The sequence below is a fragment of the Macaca thibetana genome, chromosome 7, assembly GCF_024542745.1.
Source record: "Macaca thibetana thibetana isolate TM-01 chromosome 7, ASM2454274v1, whole genome shotgun sequence".
Lineage (NCBI taxonomy): Eukaryota > Metazoa > Chordata > Mammalia > Primates > Cercopithecidae > Macaca > Macaca thibetana.
In genome coordinates, this window is record NC_065584.1 from 149,971,874 (window position 1) to 149,989,885 (window position 18,012).

Here is an 18,012-nt window from a genome sequence, read left to right on the forward strand (position 1 = left end):
GCGCCTGTAGTCCCAGGTACTTGGGAGGCTGAGGTGAGAGGATTGCTTGAGCCCGGGAGGCAGAGTTTGCAGTGAGCTGAGATTGCACCACTGCACTCCAGCCTGGGCAACAGAGACCCCGCCTCAAAAAAAACAAAACAAAAAACCCAAAAACAAAAAAACCCAACATAACAGTATCAGGGAGTATTACACATAAGAATAAGTATTGCGGCCGGGGGCAGTGGCTCACGCCTGTAATCCCAGCACTTTGGGAGGCCGAGGTGGGTGGATCATGAGGTCAGAAGATTGAGACCATCCTGGCTAACAAGGTGAAACCCCGTCTCTACTAAAAATGCAAAAAATTAGCCGGGCGCAGTGGCGGGCGCCTGTAGTCCCAGCTACCTGGGAGGCTGAGAGGCAGGAGAATGGCTTGAACTGGGAGGCGGAGCTTGTAGTGAGCTGAGATTGTGCCACTGCACTCCAGCCTGGGCGACAAGAGAGAGACTATGTCTCAAAAAAAAAAAAGAATAAGTATTGCTTCTTAAAATTTGTTTTCAGTTTTATCTATACAGTATATGTATTAGGCCACAATACAAGTACACTTCTAACTGGATCATGGTCAAAAAGTTTGAAAGCCAAGCTTTAGTGAGCTGTTTCTCAGAGAGTGAGGTATTTGTGAATTTGCCCCAAGAAAGGGAGGAATTTGTTCCCTTTTATCCTATCCATTCATACACTGATTTGATCATCTGTTTAACAGACTCTCTAGTCAAATTTTTATAGCAACACATTAAGGTGTGTTTTTTTGTTTGTTTGTTTTTCAGACTGAGTCTCGCTCTGTCGCCGGGCTGGAACGCAGTGGCACGATCTTGGCTCACTGCAATCTCCACCTCCCAGGTTCAATTGATTTTTCTGCCTCAGCCTCCCGAGTAGCTGGGACTACAGGTGTGCACTGCCACACCCAGCTAATTCTTTGTATTTTAGTAGAGATGGGGTTTCACCATGTTGGCCAGGATAGTCTCGATCTCCTGACCTCATGATCCGCCCACCTCAGCCTCCCAAAGTGCTGGGATTACATGTGTGAGTCACTGCGCCTGGCCAAGGCGTGGTATTTTTTATTTTGCCACCAATGCTGCCAGCATTACCAAGACCAGCCTTTAGGAGAAAAACTGGCAAGGAGAATTGAGGGGCCAGAGGCATTAAACCACAATACAATTGTTTTTACTAGACTTCATTATGATGAAATATAATCTACATTTTTTTTTTTTTTTGAGACAGAGTCTCACTGTGTCGCCCAGGCTGGAGTGCAGAGGCACGATCTCGGCTCACTGCAAGCTCCGCCTCCCAGGTTCACATCATTCTCCTGTCTCAACCTCCCTGTAGCTGGGACTACAGGCACCCGCCACCACACTCGGCTAATTTTTTTTTTTTTAATTTTTAGTAGAGACGGGGTTTTACTGTGTTAGCCAGGATGGTCTCGATCTCCTGACCTCGTGATCCACCCGCCTCGGCCTCCCAAAGTGCTGGGATTACAGGCGTTGAGCCACTGCGCCTGGTTATAATCTACAGATTTTTTTTTTTTTTTTTTTTTTTTTTTTTTGAGACGGAGTCTCGCTCTGTCGCCCAGGCTGGAGTGCAGTGGCCAGATCTCAACTCACTGCAAGCTCCGCCTCCCGGGTTCCCGCCATTCTCCTGCCTCAGCCTCCCGAGTAGCTGGGACCACAGGCGCCGCCACCTCGCCCGGCTAATTTTTTGTGTTTTTAGTAGAGACGGGGTTTCGCCGTGTTAGCCAGGATGGTCTCCATCTCCTGACCTTGTGATCCGCCCGTCTCGGCCTCCCAAAGTGCTGGGATTACAGAATCTACAGATTTTTGAGACAGAGTTTCGCTCTCAGTGCCCAAGATGGAGTGCAATAGTACGATCTCAGCTCACTGCAACTTCCGTCTCCTGGGTTCAAGCGATTCTCCTGCTTCAGCCTCCCGCGTAGCTGGGATTACAAGTGCGTGCCACCACGCCCCGCTAATTTTTTGTATTTTTATTAGAAATGGGGTTTCACCATGTTAGCCAGGCTGGTCTCGAACTCCTGACCTCAGGTGATCCGACTGCCTTAGTCTCCCAAAGTGCTGGGATTACAGGTGTTAGCCACTGCGCCTGGCCTAAACTATATATTTTAAGTAACTACTGGCATGAATCAATCATCATCACTTTGGAATCTATTATCCACTTTCAAATCTATTAACCAAGATTTAGAATCTGCACTTAACTGACAGTTGAATCTTATAATACTTTAAAATGATCCATAATACATTATTTGAACCGCCTTACTTGTTTCAGCTTTCGGACACCACCAATAGCCAGAATATCTATCAAATTCTTCTTGGAGAACAAAGGTAGCAACTCCAGCTGATCTGGCATCTTCTTCCATGTTGGCTAGCTCTAGACAAATATAAAAGGCAAAATTACCACAGAAAGCTATCTTTTCATACGTACAAAGCAAAATGATTCCGTTTATTTGGAAAGGTAGCTGGAGTACAGTGGTAAACCCTGGAGCTAAATGGACTGAGTTCAAATCTGGGGTCCATCATTTACATACTGTCTGACTTTGGGCAAATCATTCAATCTCATTCCACTGCATTATCCCATTTGTAAATGAGAATAAAAGGCTACCTTGTGAGGCTGATATGAAGATTAAATTAATTAATTCACATAAAGCACTTAGAACAAAGCCTAGACCACAGTACATGCTCCAAATAAATGTTGTTATTTTCCCAATTAGCAGGATCATGGAAAAAAGATTACACGTAAAGGAGCAGAGTATAGGGGACACTTGCAACTCTCCTACACAGAGAAGTATTCTTAGACCTAGAGTGAATCTTATAGGTCATATAATTCAACCATTCTTCTTTCATCTCATTCAGTTGGAGCAGCTCAGCTTTCATCTGTTTTACACTTAGGTTTGCAGCAAATAGTTTGAAGGGGACTCTTGTTTTAAAAGAAAACCACAAAGCCATAATTATATAAGATTTTGAGGCCAGGCGTGGTGGCTCACGCCTGTAATCCCAGCACTTTGGGAGGCCGAGGGGAACAGATCACAAGGTCAGGAGTTTGAAACCAGCCTGGCCAATATGGTGAAACCCCGTCTTTACTAAAAATACAAAACTTAGCCAGGCATGCTCCTACTTGGGAGGCTGAAGCAGAAGAGTCGCTTGAACCCGGGAGGTGGAGGTTGCAGTAAGCCAAGATCATAACACCACTGCCCTCCAGCCTGGGTGACAGAACAAGACTCCATCTCAAAAAAAAAAAAAATTTGTGTCATGAGGACATGTTTACAATATACTTGAATAAAACAAATCAGATTACTGAATAGCATTTGCACTGTGATTCATTTATAAAAATGTTATAAAAATGCATTTTTAAAAAGTGCTGATATAAGCTGAAATATGATTATCTCCAAGTAGTAAGATTTCAAGGTTTTTAAAAATTGCTTTATAATTTACGAATTCTTAAATGTACTATTTTTGAAAAATACATATACTTATATGACCACACTCCTATCACCACTTACACTTCCAGTACCCAAGGATGTTTTCTCATGCTCTTTCCCAGTCAAGGCCCAGCCCCGACCCAGAAACAATCACTGATCTGATTCCTATCACCAGAGGTTACGTTTGCATATTCTAGAATTTCATGTAAATGAAATCATACAGTATATATATACTTGTGTTTGGATTCTTTTGAGTTTCATCAATATTGTTACATGTGTCAATAGTTAATTCCTGTTTATTGCTGAGTTGTGTTCCATTGCATACCATAGTTCTTTTATCTGTTAATGGATATCTTGCCTGTTTCCAGTTTCTGGCTATTATGAATAAAGATGCTATGAACATTATTACCGTGTAAGAATTTTTGTGGGCCAGGCATAGTGGCTCACACCTGTAATCCCAACATTTTGGGAGGCTGAGGAGGGCAGATTGCTTGAGCTCAGGAGTTTGAGACCAGCCTTGGCAACATAGCAAAACCCCGCCTCTATAAAAAATACAAAAATTAGCCAGGTGTGATGGCAGGTGCCTATGGTCCCAGTTACTTGGGAGGCTGAGGTAGGAGAATCACTTGAGCCCGGGAGGAGGAGGATGCAGTGAACCAAGATCACGCCACTGCACTCCAGCCTGGGTGACAGACTGAGATCATGTCTCAAAAAAGAAAAAAAAAAAGGGAATTTTTGAGAACATGTGTTTTTGTTTCTTCTAAGTAAAATACCTACGAGTAATAAGGCTGGTTAGTGTCGTAAGTGTATGTTTAACTTCCTAAGAAAGTACCAAACAGTTATCCAAAGTATTTCTATTATTTTACACTCTTACTATCGAAGTATGAAAGTTCTTCTCCAACATTTGGTGTTCTCAATATTTCTCACTTTAGCCAGTCTAGTAGGCATTACATATCTCATAGGGACTTTAATTTTTATTTTATTTTTGAGACAGGGTCTCGCTGTCACCAAGGGTAGAGTGCAGGGGTGAGATCTCAGGTCACTGCAGCCTTCATCTCTCGGTTCAAGTAATCCTCCTGTCTCAGCCTCCCAAGTAGCTGGGACACAGGCATGTGTCACTAAGCTCAGCTAATTTTTTTAAAAAATTTTGTAGAGATGAGGTCTCATTATGTTTCCCAGGTCTCATTATGTTTCCCAGCTCAAATCCCTGAGCTCAAGTAATCCTCTCACCTTGGCCTCCCAAAGTGCTAGGATTACAGGTATGAGCCACTGCACCTGGCCTGATTCTAATTTTACAGGCAAGTTTTATTATTTTTGCTTATCTATATTTTCTATACAGTGTGACATAATGTACAGTACCAACCAATGATTTGTTTATCCAAAAAGTTTGAATCCAAAAAGAAATATTTGGAATTCAGAATTTGGGAGATATTTCTTTTCTGTCATTTTCTTTCTTTCTCTCTCTCTCTTCCCTCCCTCCCTCCCTCATCTTTTTTTTTTTTTTAGACAGAGTTTCGCTCTTGTTGCCATGCTGGAGTGCAATGGTGCCATCTCGGCTCACCGCAACGTCCACCTCCTGGGTTCAAGCGATTCTCCAACCTAAGCCTCCCGAGTAGCTGGGATTACAGGCATGCACCACCACCCCAGCTAATTTTGTATTTTTAGTAGAGACGAGGTTTCTCCATGTTGGTCAGGCTGGTCTTGAACTCCCAACCTCAGGTGATCCACCCACCTCAGCCTCCCAAAGTGCTAGGATTACAGGCATGAGCATCGTGCCTGGCCAAGATTTTTCATATATTGTACATCTACCATAATACATTATGTAGTATCTCCAGCAGGGAAACCAAATACCTTGTAATCAAATACACCAATATTCTTGCAGCAAACTTATGAATAGGCACACTATGTAGGTAAGCATATTAAGTTTATAAATATCCTCAGGTTACTTCAGGTCAGGTGTTACTGCCAAATGAGTTTTAGTAACAACCTAATGAAAACTAAGCTCAGTTTTCAAAGTGTTTTGAATTTTGGAATTAATGATAGAGCCAAGACTATGAAGATAAGTAACCCTCATTTGTATCTTCTTACTGTTTATTATAGACTTCCATTATTATTTATTAAATGAATAAATAGTATCATCTCATCCTCTCAGTAAGTCATTTGAGAGCAGAAACTAGGATTTTACTACTTTTAAATTCCTCTATCACCAGGCAAAGAATAAACACATGTGCATACTGATTGACCAAATCCATCTCAAGTGGACTTTCACTTAGAAACCTATTGTGAGTGGAATAAGCTGATGACATTAACTCTCTACCTACTTTCTATCTAAGCACATACTTATACAACACTTACTATGTTTCAGGCACTATCCTAAATACTTCATATATATTAACTCATTAAAGCCTCATAACAACCCTATGTTGATGTGCTATTAACATCTGTTTTATAGATATGGAAACAAAGAGATGGGTTAAATAACCAAGGCTGCACAGTTAATAAATGGTAGACTTGAAATTCTACATTCTCTTTTTTTTTTTTTTTTTTTTTTTTTAGAGACAGGGTCTCTCTCTTTCATCTGCCACCAAGGCTGGAGTGCAGTGGTGCAATTACAGCTCACTCCAAGGCTGGAGAGCAGTGGTGCAACTGAGCCTGACTTCCCAGGCTCAAGTGATCCTCCCACCTCGCTTCCAGAGTAGCTGAGAAACAGGCGCATGACACCATGTCTGGCTCATTTTTATTATTTTTTATTTTTTTGTAGAGAAAGGGTCTCCCCCTACGTTGCCCAGACTGGTCTTGAACTCCTGGGCTCAAGTGATCTTCCCACCTTGGCTTCCCAAAGTGCTGGGATTACAGACATGAGCCACTTCACCAGGCTCTACCTGTATTCTTAACTACTCTATTAATCCTGAAAATACACCGCATACCTACATACAACATGATAAAGAATAAAAACACTAGTATAATGTCCTGCAGGATTCCAGTGCTTTCCATTTTAAATTCTGCCAATCTTCACAAATCCTGTGGAAAACAATTTTACAGAAGAAAAAAAATTACTAAAAATGCCTTAACTCTGACAGTTATATCACAGCTTTGCAGTCTCAGCCTCAAGCACAATAACTGGTATATAGCAAGTGTCCAGTGTTTGCTGAAACATGAAAAAATGGGCTGGGTTTGTTGGCTCATGCCTATAATCCCAGCAATTTAGGAGGCTGAGGTGAGAGAATCACTTGAGTCAAGGAGTTCAAGACCAGCCTTGACAACACAGGGAGACCTTGTCTCTACAAAAAAAGTTAAAAATTAGGCAGGCGGCCGGGCGCGGTGGCTCAAGCCTGTAATCCCAGCACTTTGGGAGGCCGAGACGGGCGGATCACGAGGTCAGGAGATCGAGACCATCCTGGCTAACACCGTGAAACCCCGTCTCTACTAAAAATACAAAAAACTAGCCGGGCAAGGTGGCGGGCGCCTGTAGTCCCAGCTACTCGGGAGGCTGAGGCAGGAGAATGGCCTAAACCCGGGAGGCGGAGCTTGCAGTGAGCTGAGATCCGGCCACTGCACTCCAGCCCGGGCTACAGAGCAAGACTCCGTCTCAAAAAAAAAAAAAAAAAAAAAAAAAATTAGGCAGGCATGGTGGCACACACCTGTAGTCTCAGCTATTCAGGGGTGCTGAGATGGGAGGATTGCTGGAGCCCCGTCAAGACTGCAGTGAGCCAACAGGAGACCCTATCTCAAAAAAATAGGAAAAAAAAAAAAAAGGCATGAAAAAATGGCTTGGATTTCCAAAACAGATTTATTAACTACCAACGTAATCTTTCTACTGCCATTGGTAGTAGAACAGCTGTTCTGATTTCCTGACTTCAAAGGGAGATCTATTAAACGCCAAAATCTGTACTTTTAACTTAAGGTTTTCCCTACTCCATCCCTTTGTCTCTATCCTATGCTCTAGATTTAGGCCATATAACTTGAATAACTGCAACAGTCAAGCTTTGGTGTTCCTGTCTCCACCCATGTTTCTTGAATTTAACTTCCACAAAGTATCCAGAGCAACTTATGGACAACATGATGATTATGATCACATAACTGTTAAAAACTTTTCCATGGACCCTCATATCATGATAAAGTCCATGTTCATTTACAGAAAATATGGTCTACCCTTGTCCTGGCCCTTATCTGCCAGTCTTTTGCTACTTCTTGACTCAGAACTTAGGCTTCAGGACCTTCACACTGCTTCTACCTCCTCACAAACACCACGATGTCTTTTGCATCAAGACCTTTCTCATGTAGTCGCTTTGTCAGGAGTGTACTGGATAATATATAGACATTACTTACAAGACCTTTCTCATGTAGTCGCTTTGTCAGGAGTGTACTGGATAATATATAGACATTACTTAGGATCAGTTTAGGTGTCATCTTTTCTGGAAAGCCTTCCCTGACCACTTTCCCACATTAGTGCTCTTATAAAACCCTATGTCTGGCCAGGTGCCGTGGCTCACGCCTGTTCTCAGCACTTTGGGAGGCGGAGGTGGGCGGATCACTTGAGGTCAGGAGTTCAACACCAGCCTGGCCAACATGGTGAAACCCCGTCTCTACTAAAAATACAAAAATTAACCAGGTGTGGTGGCATGCACCTGTAATCCCAGCTACTCATGAGGCTGAGGGATGAGAATCACTTGAACCCAGGAGGCAGACGTTACAGTGAGCTGAGATAACGCCACTGCACTCCAGCCTGGGCAAAAGAGCGAGACTTTGCCACAAAAAACAAACAGGCTGAGCACAGTGGCTCATGCCTATAATCCCAGCACTTTGGGAGGCCGAGGTGGGTGTATCACAGGATCAGAAGATTGAGACCACCCTGGTCAACATGGTGAAACTGTCTGTACTAAAAATACAAAAAAAATTAGCCAGTAATCCCAGCTACTCAGGAGGCTGAGGCAGGGGAATCAACTGAACCCAAGAGGCGGAGGTTGCAGTGAGCAGAGATCGCACCATTGCACTCCAGCCTGGGTGACAGAGTGAGACTCTGTCTCAAAAAAAAAAAGAACAAAAAAAAAACAAACTTGAGAGAATATATATCATTTTGTTTTCCTACCTGTAACATATCTGTTAACAATGACTTTCTTTTTTTTTGAAGGAGTCTCGCTCTGTCACCCAGGCTGGAGTACAGTGGCACCATCTCAGCTCACTGCAAGCTCCGCCTCCCGGGTTCATGCCATTCTCCTGCCTCAGCCTCCTGAGTAGCTGGGACTACAGGCGCCCGCCACCACGCCCGGCTAATTTTCTGTATTTTTGTAGAGACAGGGTTTCACCATATTAGCCAGGATGGTCTCGATCTCTTGACCTCGTGATCGCCTGCTTCAGCCTCCCAAAGTGCTGGGATTACAGGTGTGAGCCACCACACCTGGTCTGTAATTAATTTTAACTAATGATTGATGATGATGAGGGGATAATGATTAAGAAAGATGACAGTAAATCAGCTTTGTGAACGTAAGATTAAGCAAAAGTTAGACAAAAGAATTTTCAGTCTTCATCTTCATTATGGTACTTAATCTCTTTTTTTTTTGGAGACAGAGTCTCGCTCTTTGGTCCAGGCTGGAGTGCAGTGGCCAGATCTCAGCTCACTGCAAGCTCCACCTCCAAGGTTCACGCCATTCTCCTGCCTCAGCCTCCCGAGTAGCTGGGACTACAGGCGCCCGCCACCTCGTCCGGCTAGTTTTTTGTATTTTTTAGTAGAGACGGGGTTTCACGGTGTTAGCCAGGATGGTCTCGATCTCCTGATCTCGTGATCCACCCGTCTCGGCCTCCCAAAGTGCTGGGATTACAGGCTTGAGCCACCGCGCCCGGCCCATTATGGTACTTAATCTTAAACTCTGTTTCATGTGTTCAAAGAAAAAGCAATACACTATTTCCCATCTTTCATTTGTATGAAACCTTTAGAGGAAACCACAGCTTTCTGTGTTTTGAATACTGCTTAGTATTATCATAGCCACTTCGATAAAACTTAATTAAATATTCCCACAATATACATAGTTCTACAAAGTTCTATTTTTCCTATTATGACGATAACTAAGTAGGCTCTCCGAAACTGAAGGATAAATTTTTTTTGAGACAGGGTCTCACTCTGTCACCCAGGCTGGAGTGCAGTGGTGCAACCATGTCTCACTTTAGCCTCAACCTCCTAGGCTTGAGTGATCCGCCTGCCTCAGCCTCCTGAATAGCTGGGACTACAGGCATGTGCCACCACATCCAGCTAATTTTTTTTTTTGGTAGAGACAAGGTCTTACTATGTTGCCCAGGCTTCCCCCTGTCTCAGTCTCAAGTAGTTCTATTTTATTTTATTTTATTTTATTTTATTTATTTGAGACAAGGTCTTGTTCTCTTGCCCAGGCTGGAGTGCAGTGGCGCAATCTCAGCCACTGCCACCTCCGCCCCCCAGGTTCAAGTAATTCTCCTGTCTCAACCTCCCTAGTAGTTGGGATTTACAGGCACGCACCACCATGCCCGGCTAATTTTTGTATTTTTAGTAGAGACAGGGTTTCACCATGTTGGCCAGACTGTCTAGAACTCCTGACCTCAGGTGATCCACCTGCCTTGGCCTCCCGAAGTGCTGGGACTACAGGCATGAGCCACCATGCCTGGCCTCAAGTAGTTTCTTAGAGTGTGTAATTGGTTTTTCTATCTGTTTCTCAAAAACAAAACTTATTTATTATTATTTTTTTTTTATTTTTGAGACAGTCTCACTCTGTCGCCCAGGCTGGAGTACAATGGTGCAATCATGGCTCACCACAGCCTCGACCTCCTGGACTCAAGTGATCCTCCTACCTCAGTCTCCCAGGTAGTTAGAATTACACACGCCACTATGCTCAGCTAATTTTTTGTATTTTTTTGGCAAACGGGGTGTCACCATGTTGCCCATCCTGGTCTTCAACTTCTGGGCTCAAACAATCTACCTGCCTCAGCCTCCCAGAGTCCTAGGAGCCACCATGCCCAGCCTAAAATTTTATTTTAATAACAAGAGTTCTATGAAAATTCTGGCAGTCTTATTAGGCTAAAAGAACAATCATGTCAGAGGTTCTTTTGTTGCACTGTTTGAAAATGAACATTAAGATAAAGCAGTATTATACATGTGGTACATACCAGTTATCCTCTGTACTTTTCTCTATTTTTAAAAAATTTTAAAGACTTGAATTTCAAACACAAAGATCACCCAGCTTGGTGATCTAATGTCAAAATGCAAGAAGCAAATTATACTTCAAAAAATACTGTTCAGAAAAGTAGATTTGAAGAACTATGCCTTACCATTGTGCACATAAGTGAGTCTCCTTTCTTCTCTGGTTACGATGTTAGATATCCAAATATCATTGCTATGTATAAAAGCAATCCAGTCTGGATCAGCAGGGCATAATTTTGGATCCATCCGTATGTTGGGACAACTAGTTTCCACTAAATTGGGCCTTAAAGGTTGTTGCTAGAAAAGTAAACAACATTCTAAGGTAAATATCAGGCTGACACATACATGTTCCAGCACGCTTCCTATATGAAGAAGAATATTTCTAGGTAAAATGTCAACAATGAGGCCAGGCGTGGTGGCTCACACCTGTAATCCCAGCACTTTGGGAGGCCAATGCAGGCGGATCACCTGATGTCAGGAGTTCAAGATCAGCCTGACCAACATAGTGAAACTGCATCTCTACCAAAAATACAAAAATTAGCTGGGCGTCGTGGTGGGCACCTATAGTCCCAGCTACTTGGGAGGCTGAGGCAGGAGAATCGCTTGAACCCGGGAGGCAGCTATTGCAGTGAGCCAAGATAGTGCCACTGCACTCCAGCCTGGGTGACAGAGAGACTCAGTCTCAGGGGGAAAAAAAAAAAAAAGTCAACAATGATCATTGCTTCCCAGAAAAATATACTTTCCATTGCCTTAACTTACCAGAAAGGACTCATTTTTTTACTTTGAATGAAAAAGCTAAGGGTAATAGGAGAGGACATAAAGACAATAAAACAGTACTTCATAAATTTTGTTGCCCCAACCTGCCCCAATACCTCTTAAGAGTATTTACTGTTCATTAAACATTGTTATTGAACACTTATTCATCAAATATTTTATTAAATATTTTAAAATTATTTTTACCAATATAAAATAGTTTGCTGATAAAAATGTAATAGAAGCCAGGATCATCACAATTCTCTCAAGAGTTCCTAAAGCTCATAATGAATTGCCTAGAATAAAACCAAACATAAGCCACTTGAGAGGCTGAGGCAAGAGGATCACTCGAGCCTAAAGTCCAAGACAAGCTGGGGCAATACAGTGGGACCCTCACCTCTAAAAAGAATTTTTTTAAATTAGTCGGGTGTGGCGGCACATATCTATAGCTACCCAGCTACTCAAGGAGGCCGAGGTGGGAGGATTGCTTGAGCCCAGGAGTTTGAGGCTGCAGTGAGCCATGATCTCGCCACTGTACTCCAGCCTGGGTGACAGAGCAAGACTCTCTCCAAAGAAAAAAAAAAAAGTGTGTGTGTATATATATAATTTATTAAGATGAATTAGCTTTCAAGGGAAACAAAAAATTGCCTTGTGATAACGATCTTCCAAAATCTCCCTCAATGCTTACACAGGAAGTGGGAACTAATGCCCTTTACCCTTTTTTTTTTTTTTCTCTCTCTCTCTTTTAGGTAGTCTCACTGTCACCCAGGATGGAGGGCAGTGGAACGATCTCGGCTCACTGCAACCTCCATCCAACTCCCGGATTCAAGCAATTCTCGTGCTTCAGCCTCCCGAGTAGCTGGGACAACAGGTACGCCTGGCTAATTTTTGTATTTTTAGTAGAGACAGGGTTTCACCAAGTTGGCCAGGCTGGTCTCAAACTCCTGACCTCAAGTGATCCACCCGCCTCAGCCTCCCAAAGTGCTGGGATTACAGGCGTAAGCCACTACCCATGGCCTACTCTTATCTTTCTATACAGCAGGTATTTTTACCACTTTAAAATTTGTATCTTTTTTTTTTTTTGAGACAGGATCTCACTCTGTCATCCACGCTAAAGTGCAGCGGCACAATCTCGGTGCACTACAACCTCTGCCTCCCAGGCTCAAGTGATCCTCCCACCTCAGCTTCCTGAGTAGCTGGGACTACAGGCGCATGCTAGCTTGCCTGGCTAATTTTTGCATTTTTTGTAGAGATGGGGTTTTGCCATGTTTTCCACACTGGTCTGGAACTCCTGGGCTCAAACAATCTGCCCACATCGGCCTCCCAAAGTGCTGGAATCATGGGCGTGAGCCACCGCGTCTGGCCTAAAAATGGCATCTTAATGTAACTAGAAAGATTATTAACTCTTTTGTTTTGAGATAAGGTCTTTGTCTGTCATCTAGGCTGGAGTGCAGTGGCACAATCACAGTTCACTGTAGCTTGACCTCTAGGCTCAAGCGATCCTCCCATCTCAGACTCCTAAGTAGCTGGGATTAAAGGTGTGCACCACCATGCCCAACTAAGTTTTTAAAATTTTTTTGTAGAGACACAGGTCTCTCTCTGTTGCCTGAGCTGGTTAAAGAAAATTAGCTCCTAAGGCCGGGTATAGTGGCTCACGCCTGTAGTCCCAGCACTTTGGGAGGCCGAGACAGGCAGATAACCTAAGGTCGGGAGTTCGAGACCAGCCTGACTAACATGGAGAAACCCCATCACTACTTAAAATACAAAATTAGTCGGGGGCTGTGGTGCATGCCTGTAATCCCACCTACTTGGGAGGATGACGCAGGAGAATCGCTTGAAGCCAGGAGGCAGAGGTTGCGGTGAGCCGAGACGGCACCATCGCACTCCAGCCTGGGCAACAAGAGTGAAACTCTGCCTCAAAAAAAAAAAAAAAAAAAAAAAAAAAAAAAAAAAAAAAAAAATTAGCTCTTAAAATTGGAAACTAATCTCCATGTTTCTTGTTTTCACTGCTATTAAATTTCTTCGTTGGTGGGTAAACTGAAGTTTCTGGTTTGTTTATTAATTACCTTTCTGATTTGGGTGCAAATAACCTTTTGGATCCAAATCAGATTTAACCACTAGCAACTCCAACTTACCGTGAATCCTTGTGGCCCTCCATCTTTTACGTGATAAATTCCACTACCAGCTTGAAACAGAAATGTTCCACTTCCTTGGTGATAATCGTAAGAAGCAATTCCGACTGTTCCAATGCGTTTTCTTTCTCTTAATAGTTCTTCTTCTCGAGAATACATTCCATAGTCCAGTGTTGCCTAATGTGAAAGGAAAGTCACCTATTCCAGTCTTCCGAAAAACCGTCTTTTGCTTTCGGCACTGAAATCCTAGAATCTCCAACATTATTGACTCTACATTTTTTTTTTCAGCCTTCTAATTCACCGAGCATGGTCTACATGTTAAGTGACCCCAAAATTTGCTGGCAACTTTAAGCAGATTAACTTTAGGAAATCTGCTGAAAGATTTCCTAGTAAAGGGTCTTTAGATGATTACTGTATACATTAGAGAACAAGAATAAAGTCTAATCATGTTGGCATTCAAGACTTTCTACAACTTAACTGTAATTTAGTAGCCAGCACACAGTTAAGAGCACAGACTTCTAAGTCAAGTGGTTTGAATCCAAGCTTTGACCCTTCACTAGAAGTCTAACCTTGAGAAAGTAGCTTAATTTATTCAAAAGTAATTGTCTTCATTTTCAAAATAGTAATAAATCATCTACATCAGCTTTGTGAAGATTTAGATAAAATACGTACAATGTTTAGCACAATGACTGACACAGATTAAGCTCTCAAATGTGTCAGCTGTTATTAATACCCTTCCACTATACTAGCAATACTCCTCTTACTAAAACCTTAGAGGTCAAGCTGGTCACATCACTGATCTAAATAAAACTTAATGAGTGGTTTTCTGTCTCCTGGTCTTTGTCTGTTCTACCCCTCTTCCCTGGACTCTTGGAAGAATGCTTTTCTTTCTACCTATCCCAGTTTACTTATACCCCAAAACCTTGCTTGAATTCTCAGCTAGCAAAGTTTTCCAATTTTCCAATTCACTATTTCACAGTGATTTCTTTTTTTTTTTTTTTTTTGAGACAAAACTCTCACTCTGTTGCCCGGGCTGGACTGCCGTGGCGTGATCTCAGCTCACTACAACCAGGTGATTCTTGTGCCTCAGTCTCCTGAGTAGGTGGGATTACACGCATGTACCACCATGCCTAGCTAATATTTTGTATTTTTAGTAGAAATGGAGTTTCGCCATGTTGGCCTGGCTGGTCTCAAACTCCTGGTCTCAAGTGATCTGTCCACCTTCGCCTCCCAGCGCTGGGAAAGAAGTGATTTCTTTCATTTATGTCCTAAATTATTTATAGGAGTTACTGTCTGTTACTTATTTAACAATGGTATTGTTTTTCGCTTTTTCAGGATATTTGCTAAGTAAATGGAAAACAAAAAAACTTCAGAGCAGAATCTCTGTGGTTTTCTTTTCCTACTTAAAACATATTTGTTATAATGTCTCTCAAAGAAAGTTTGTGGCTGGGCGTGGTGGCTCGTGCCTGTAATCCTAGTACCTTGGGAGGTCGAGGCAGGTGGATCACCCATGGTCAGGAGTTCAAGTCCAGCCTGACCAACACAGTGAAACCCCACCTCTACTAAAAATACAAAAATCAGCCGAGCATGGTGGTGCGCATCTGTAGTCCCGGCTACTAGGGAGGCTGAGGCAGGAGAATTGCCTGAACCTGGGAGGCGGAGGTTGCAGTGAGCCAAGATCATGCCACCTCACTCCAGCCTGGGTGACAGAGCAAGAATCTGTCTCAAAAAAAAAAAAGAATGAAAATTATACTTTAAATGTTATTTTAAAAAACATACGCTGACCTAATAGTAGTGGGTTATCAGAACCTATTAACATTAGTGTCACTAAAGTTGGTATACAACCCCTAACTGCTAAATTTGACTGACATTAAAATAAAAAAAGAAAACAAAAATACTTAGTAGTAAATTTAACCAAAGAACAAGATGTGTATAAGGGAAACTGTGAAACACTGTTCAAAGAAAGTAAAGATCTAAATAAATAGAAAGACATCACATATGCATGGATTGGAATACAGCGTAAATGCCTATCAAAATTCCAAAAGCCTTTTTTCCAGATATAGACAAGCTGACCCTAATAATATTCACATAGAATTGCATGAGACACAGAATACTCAAAGCAATCTTGAAACACAATGAAGTTTTTTGTTTTGTTTTGTTTTGTTTTGTTTTTTTTTTTGAGACGGAGCCTTGCTCTGTTGCCCAAGCTGGAGTGCAATGGTGTGATCTCGGCTTACCGCAACCTCTGCCTCCCGGGTTCAAGAGATTCTTCTGTGTCAGCCTTCCGAGTATCTGGGATTACAGGCATGCGCCACCATGCCCAGCTAATTTTGTATTTTTATTAGAGAGGGGGTTTCTCCATGTTGATGAGGCTGGTCTCGAGCTCCTGATCTCAGGTGATCCACCCGCCTCAGCCTCCCAAAGTGCTGGGATTACAGGCGTGAGCCACCGTGCCCAGCCTGAAGTATTTCTTTATTTATTATTGATTACTTTTTTTTTTTTTTTTGAGACAGTCTCTCCCTCGGTCACCCTAGCTGGAGTGCAGCGGTGCCATCTCAGCTCACTGCAACCCCTGCCTCCTTGGCTCACGTGATTCTCCTGCCTCAGCCTCACGAGTAGCTGGGACTACAGGCGCCCATCCCACCACACCTGGCTAATTTTCATTTATTATTATTTTTTGAGATGGAGTCTTGCTCTGTCGCTCAGGGTGGAGTGCAATGACACAATTTAAGCTCACTGCAACCTCTGCCTCCCAGGTTCAACCGATTCTCTCACATCAGCCTCCCGAGTAGCTAGGATTACAGGCACCTGCCAACATGCCTGACTTTTAAAAAATATTTTTAGTAGAGATGGGGTTTTACCATATTGGCTGGGGTGGTCTTGAACTCCTGACTTCAGGTGATCCACCCGCCTCGGCCTCCCAAAGTGCTGAGATTATAGGCATGAGTGACTGCACCCAGCCTGTTCTATATTTTTTTAGTAGAGATGGGGTTTCACCATGTTGGTCAGCCTGGTCTTGAACTCCTGGCCTCAAGTGATCCACCCTCCTTGGCTTCCCAAAGTACTGCGATTACAGGCATCAGCCACTGTGCCTGGGCCATTTTAAAAAAAAATTGTGGGCCAGGCGCAGTGGCTCACGCCTATAATCCCAGCACTCTGGGAGGCCGAAGTGGGAGGATCACCTGAGGTCAGAAGTTTGAGACCAGCCAGACCAACATGGAGAAACCCCTTCTCTACTAAAAAATACAAAATTAGCCGGGTATGGTGGCGCATGCCTGTAATTCCAGCTACTTGTGAGGCTGCGGCAGGAGAATAGCTTGAACCCGGGAGGCAGAGGTTGCAGTGAGCCGAGATTGTGCCATTGCACTCAGGCCTGGGCGACAAGAGTGAAACTCCATTTAAAAAAAAAAAAAAAAAAGGCTGGGCATGGTAGCTCACGCCTGTAATCCCAGCACTTTGGGAGGCCGAGACGGGTGGATCACGAGGTCAGGAGATCGAGACCATCCTGGCTAACACGGTGAAACCCTGTCTCTACTAAAAATACAGAAAATTAGCTGGGCGTGGTGGCGGGCGCCTGTAGTCCCAGCTACTCAGGAGGCTGAGGCAGGAGAATGGCATGAACCTGGGAGGTGGAGCTTGCAGTGAGCTGAGATCGTGCCACTGCACTCTAGTCTGGGAGACACAGCGAGACTCCGTCTCAAAAAAAAAAAAAAAAAAAAAAAAATTGCAGTAGGGCCAGGCGCGGTGGCTCATGCTTGTAACCCCAGCACTTTGGGAGGCCGAGGTAGGCGGACTACAAGGTCAAGAGATCGAGACCATCCTGGCCAACACGGTGAAACCCTGTCTCTACTAAAAATACAAAAATTAGCTAGGAGTGATGGCGCACGCTGTAGTCCCAGCTACTCAGGAGGCTGAGGCAGGAGAATCAATTGCTTGAACCCGGGAGGCAGAGGTTGCGGTGAGCTGAGATTGTGCCACTGCACTCTAGCTTGAGCTCAGGAAGTTAAGGCTGCGGTGAGCTGTGATCACACACCACTGGACTCCAATTTGGGTGAGAGTGAAATGTTGTCTCAATTTTTTTAAAAAATTGGTATCCTTTAGAGATACATACTGATGTATTTCAGGAATGACATATCTGGTATCTTCTTTAATATCGTCTGAGCAGGGCCAGGCGCGGTGGCTCACACCTGTAATCCCAGCACTTTGGGAGGCCAAGGCAGGCAGATCACGAGGTCAGGAGACTGAGACCATCCTGGCTAACACAGTGAAACCCCGTCTCTACCAAAAATACAAAAAATTAGCTGGGCACGGTGGCAGGCGCCTGTAGTCCCAGCTACTAGTTAGGCTGAAGCAGGAGAATGGTGTGAACCCAGAAGGCAGAGCTTGCAGTAAGCAGCATGGCACCACTGCACTCCAGCCTGGGCAACAGTGAGACTCTGTCTCAAAACAAACAAAGAAAAAATCTGAGCAGTAGGGGTGGGGGGTTGTGAGGGGAAGTT

General features: G+C 43.5%; 1 protein-coding gene across 6 annotated transcripts in view; it reads right to left on the reverse strand.

Moving 5' to 3' along the window:
• DPP8 (dipeptidyl peptidase 8) overlaps window positions 1-18,012 on the reverse strand; it is a 76,271-nt gene that overhangs the window by 46,307 nt on the left and 11,952 nt on the right. For all 6 annotated transcript variants that reach the window (XR_007727021.1, XM_050795942.1, XM_050795938.1 and 3 more), the window contains 3 exons: window positions 13,517-13,690; window positions 10,757-10,925; window positions 2,302-2,412 (listed from right to left, as the gene is read on the reverse strand). Coding sequence is in view for 5 of the 6 variants with exons in the window: in XM_050795942.1 (XP_050651899.1) it covers window positions 2,302-2,412; window positions 10,757-10,925; window positions 13,517-13,690 (454 nt within the window). In the remaining variant the exon portion in view is untranslated. The remainder of the gene's footprint in view (window positions 1-2,301; window positions 2,413-10,756; window positions 10,926-13,516; window positions 13,691-18,012) is intronic.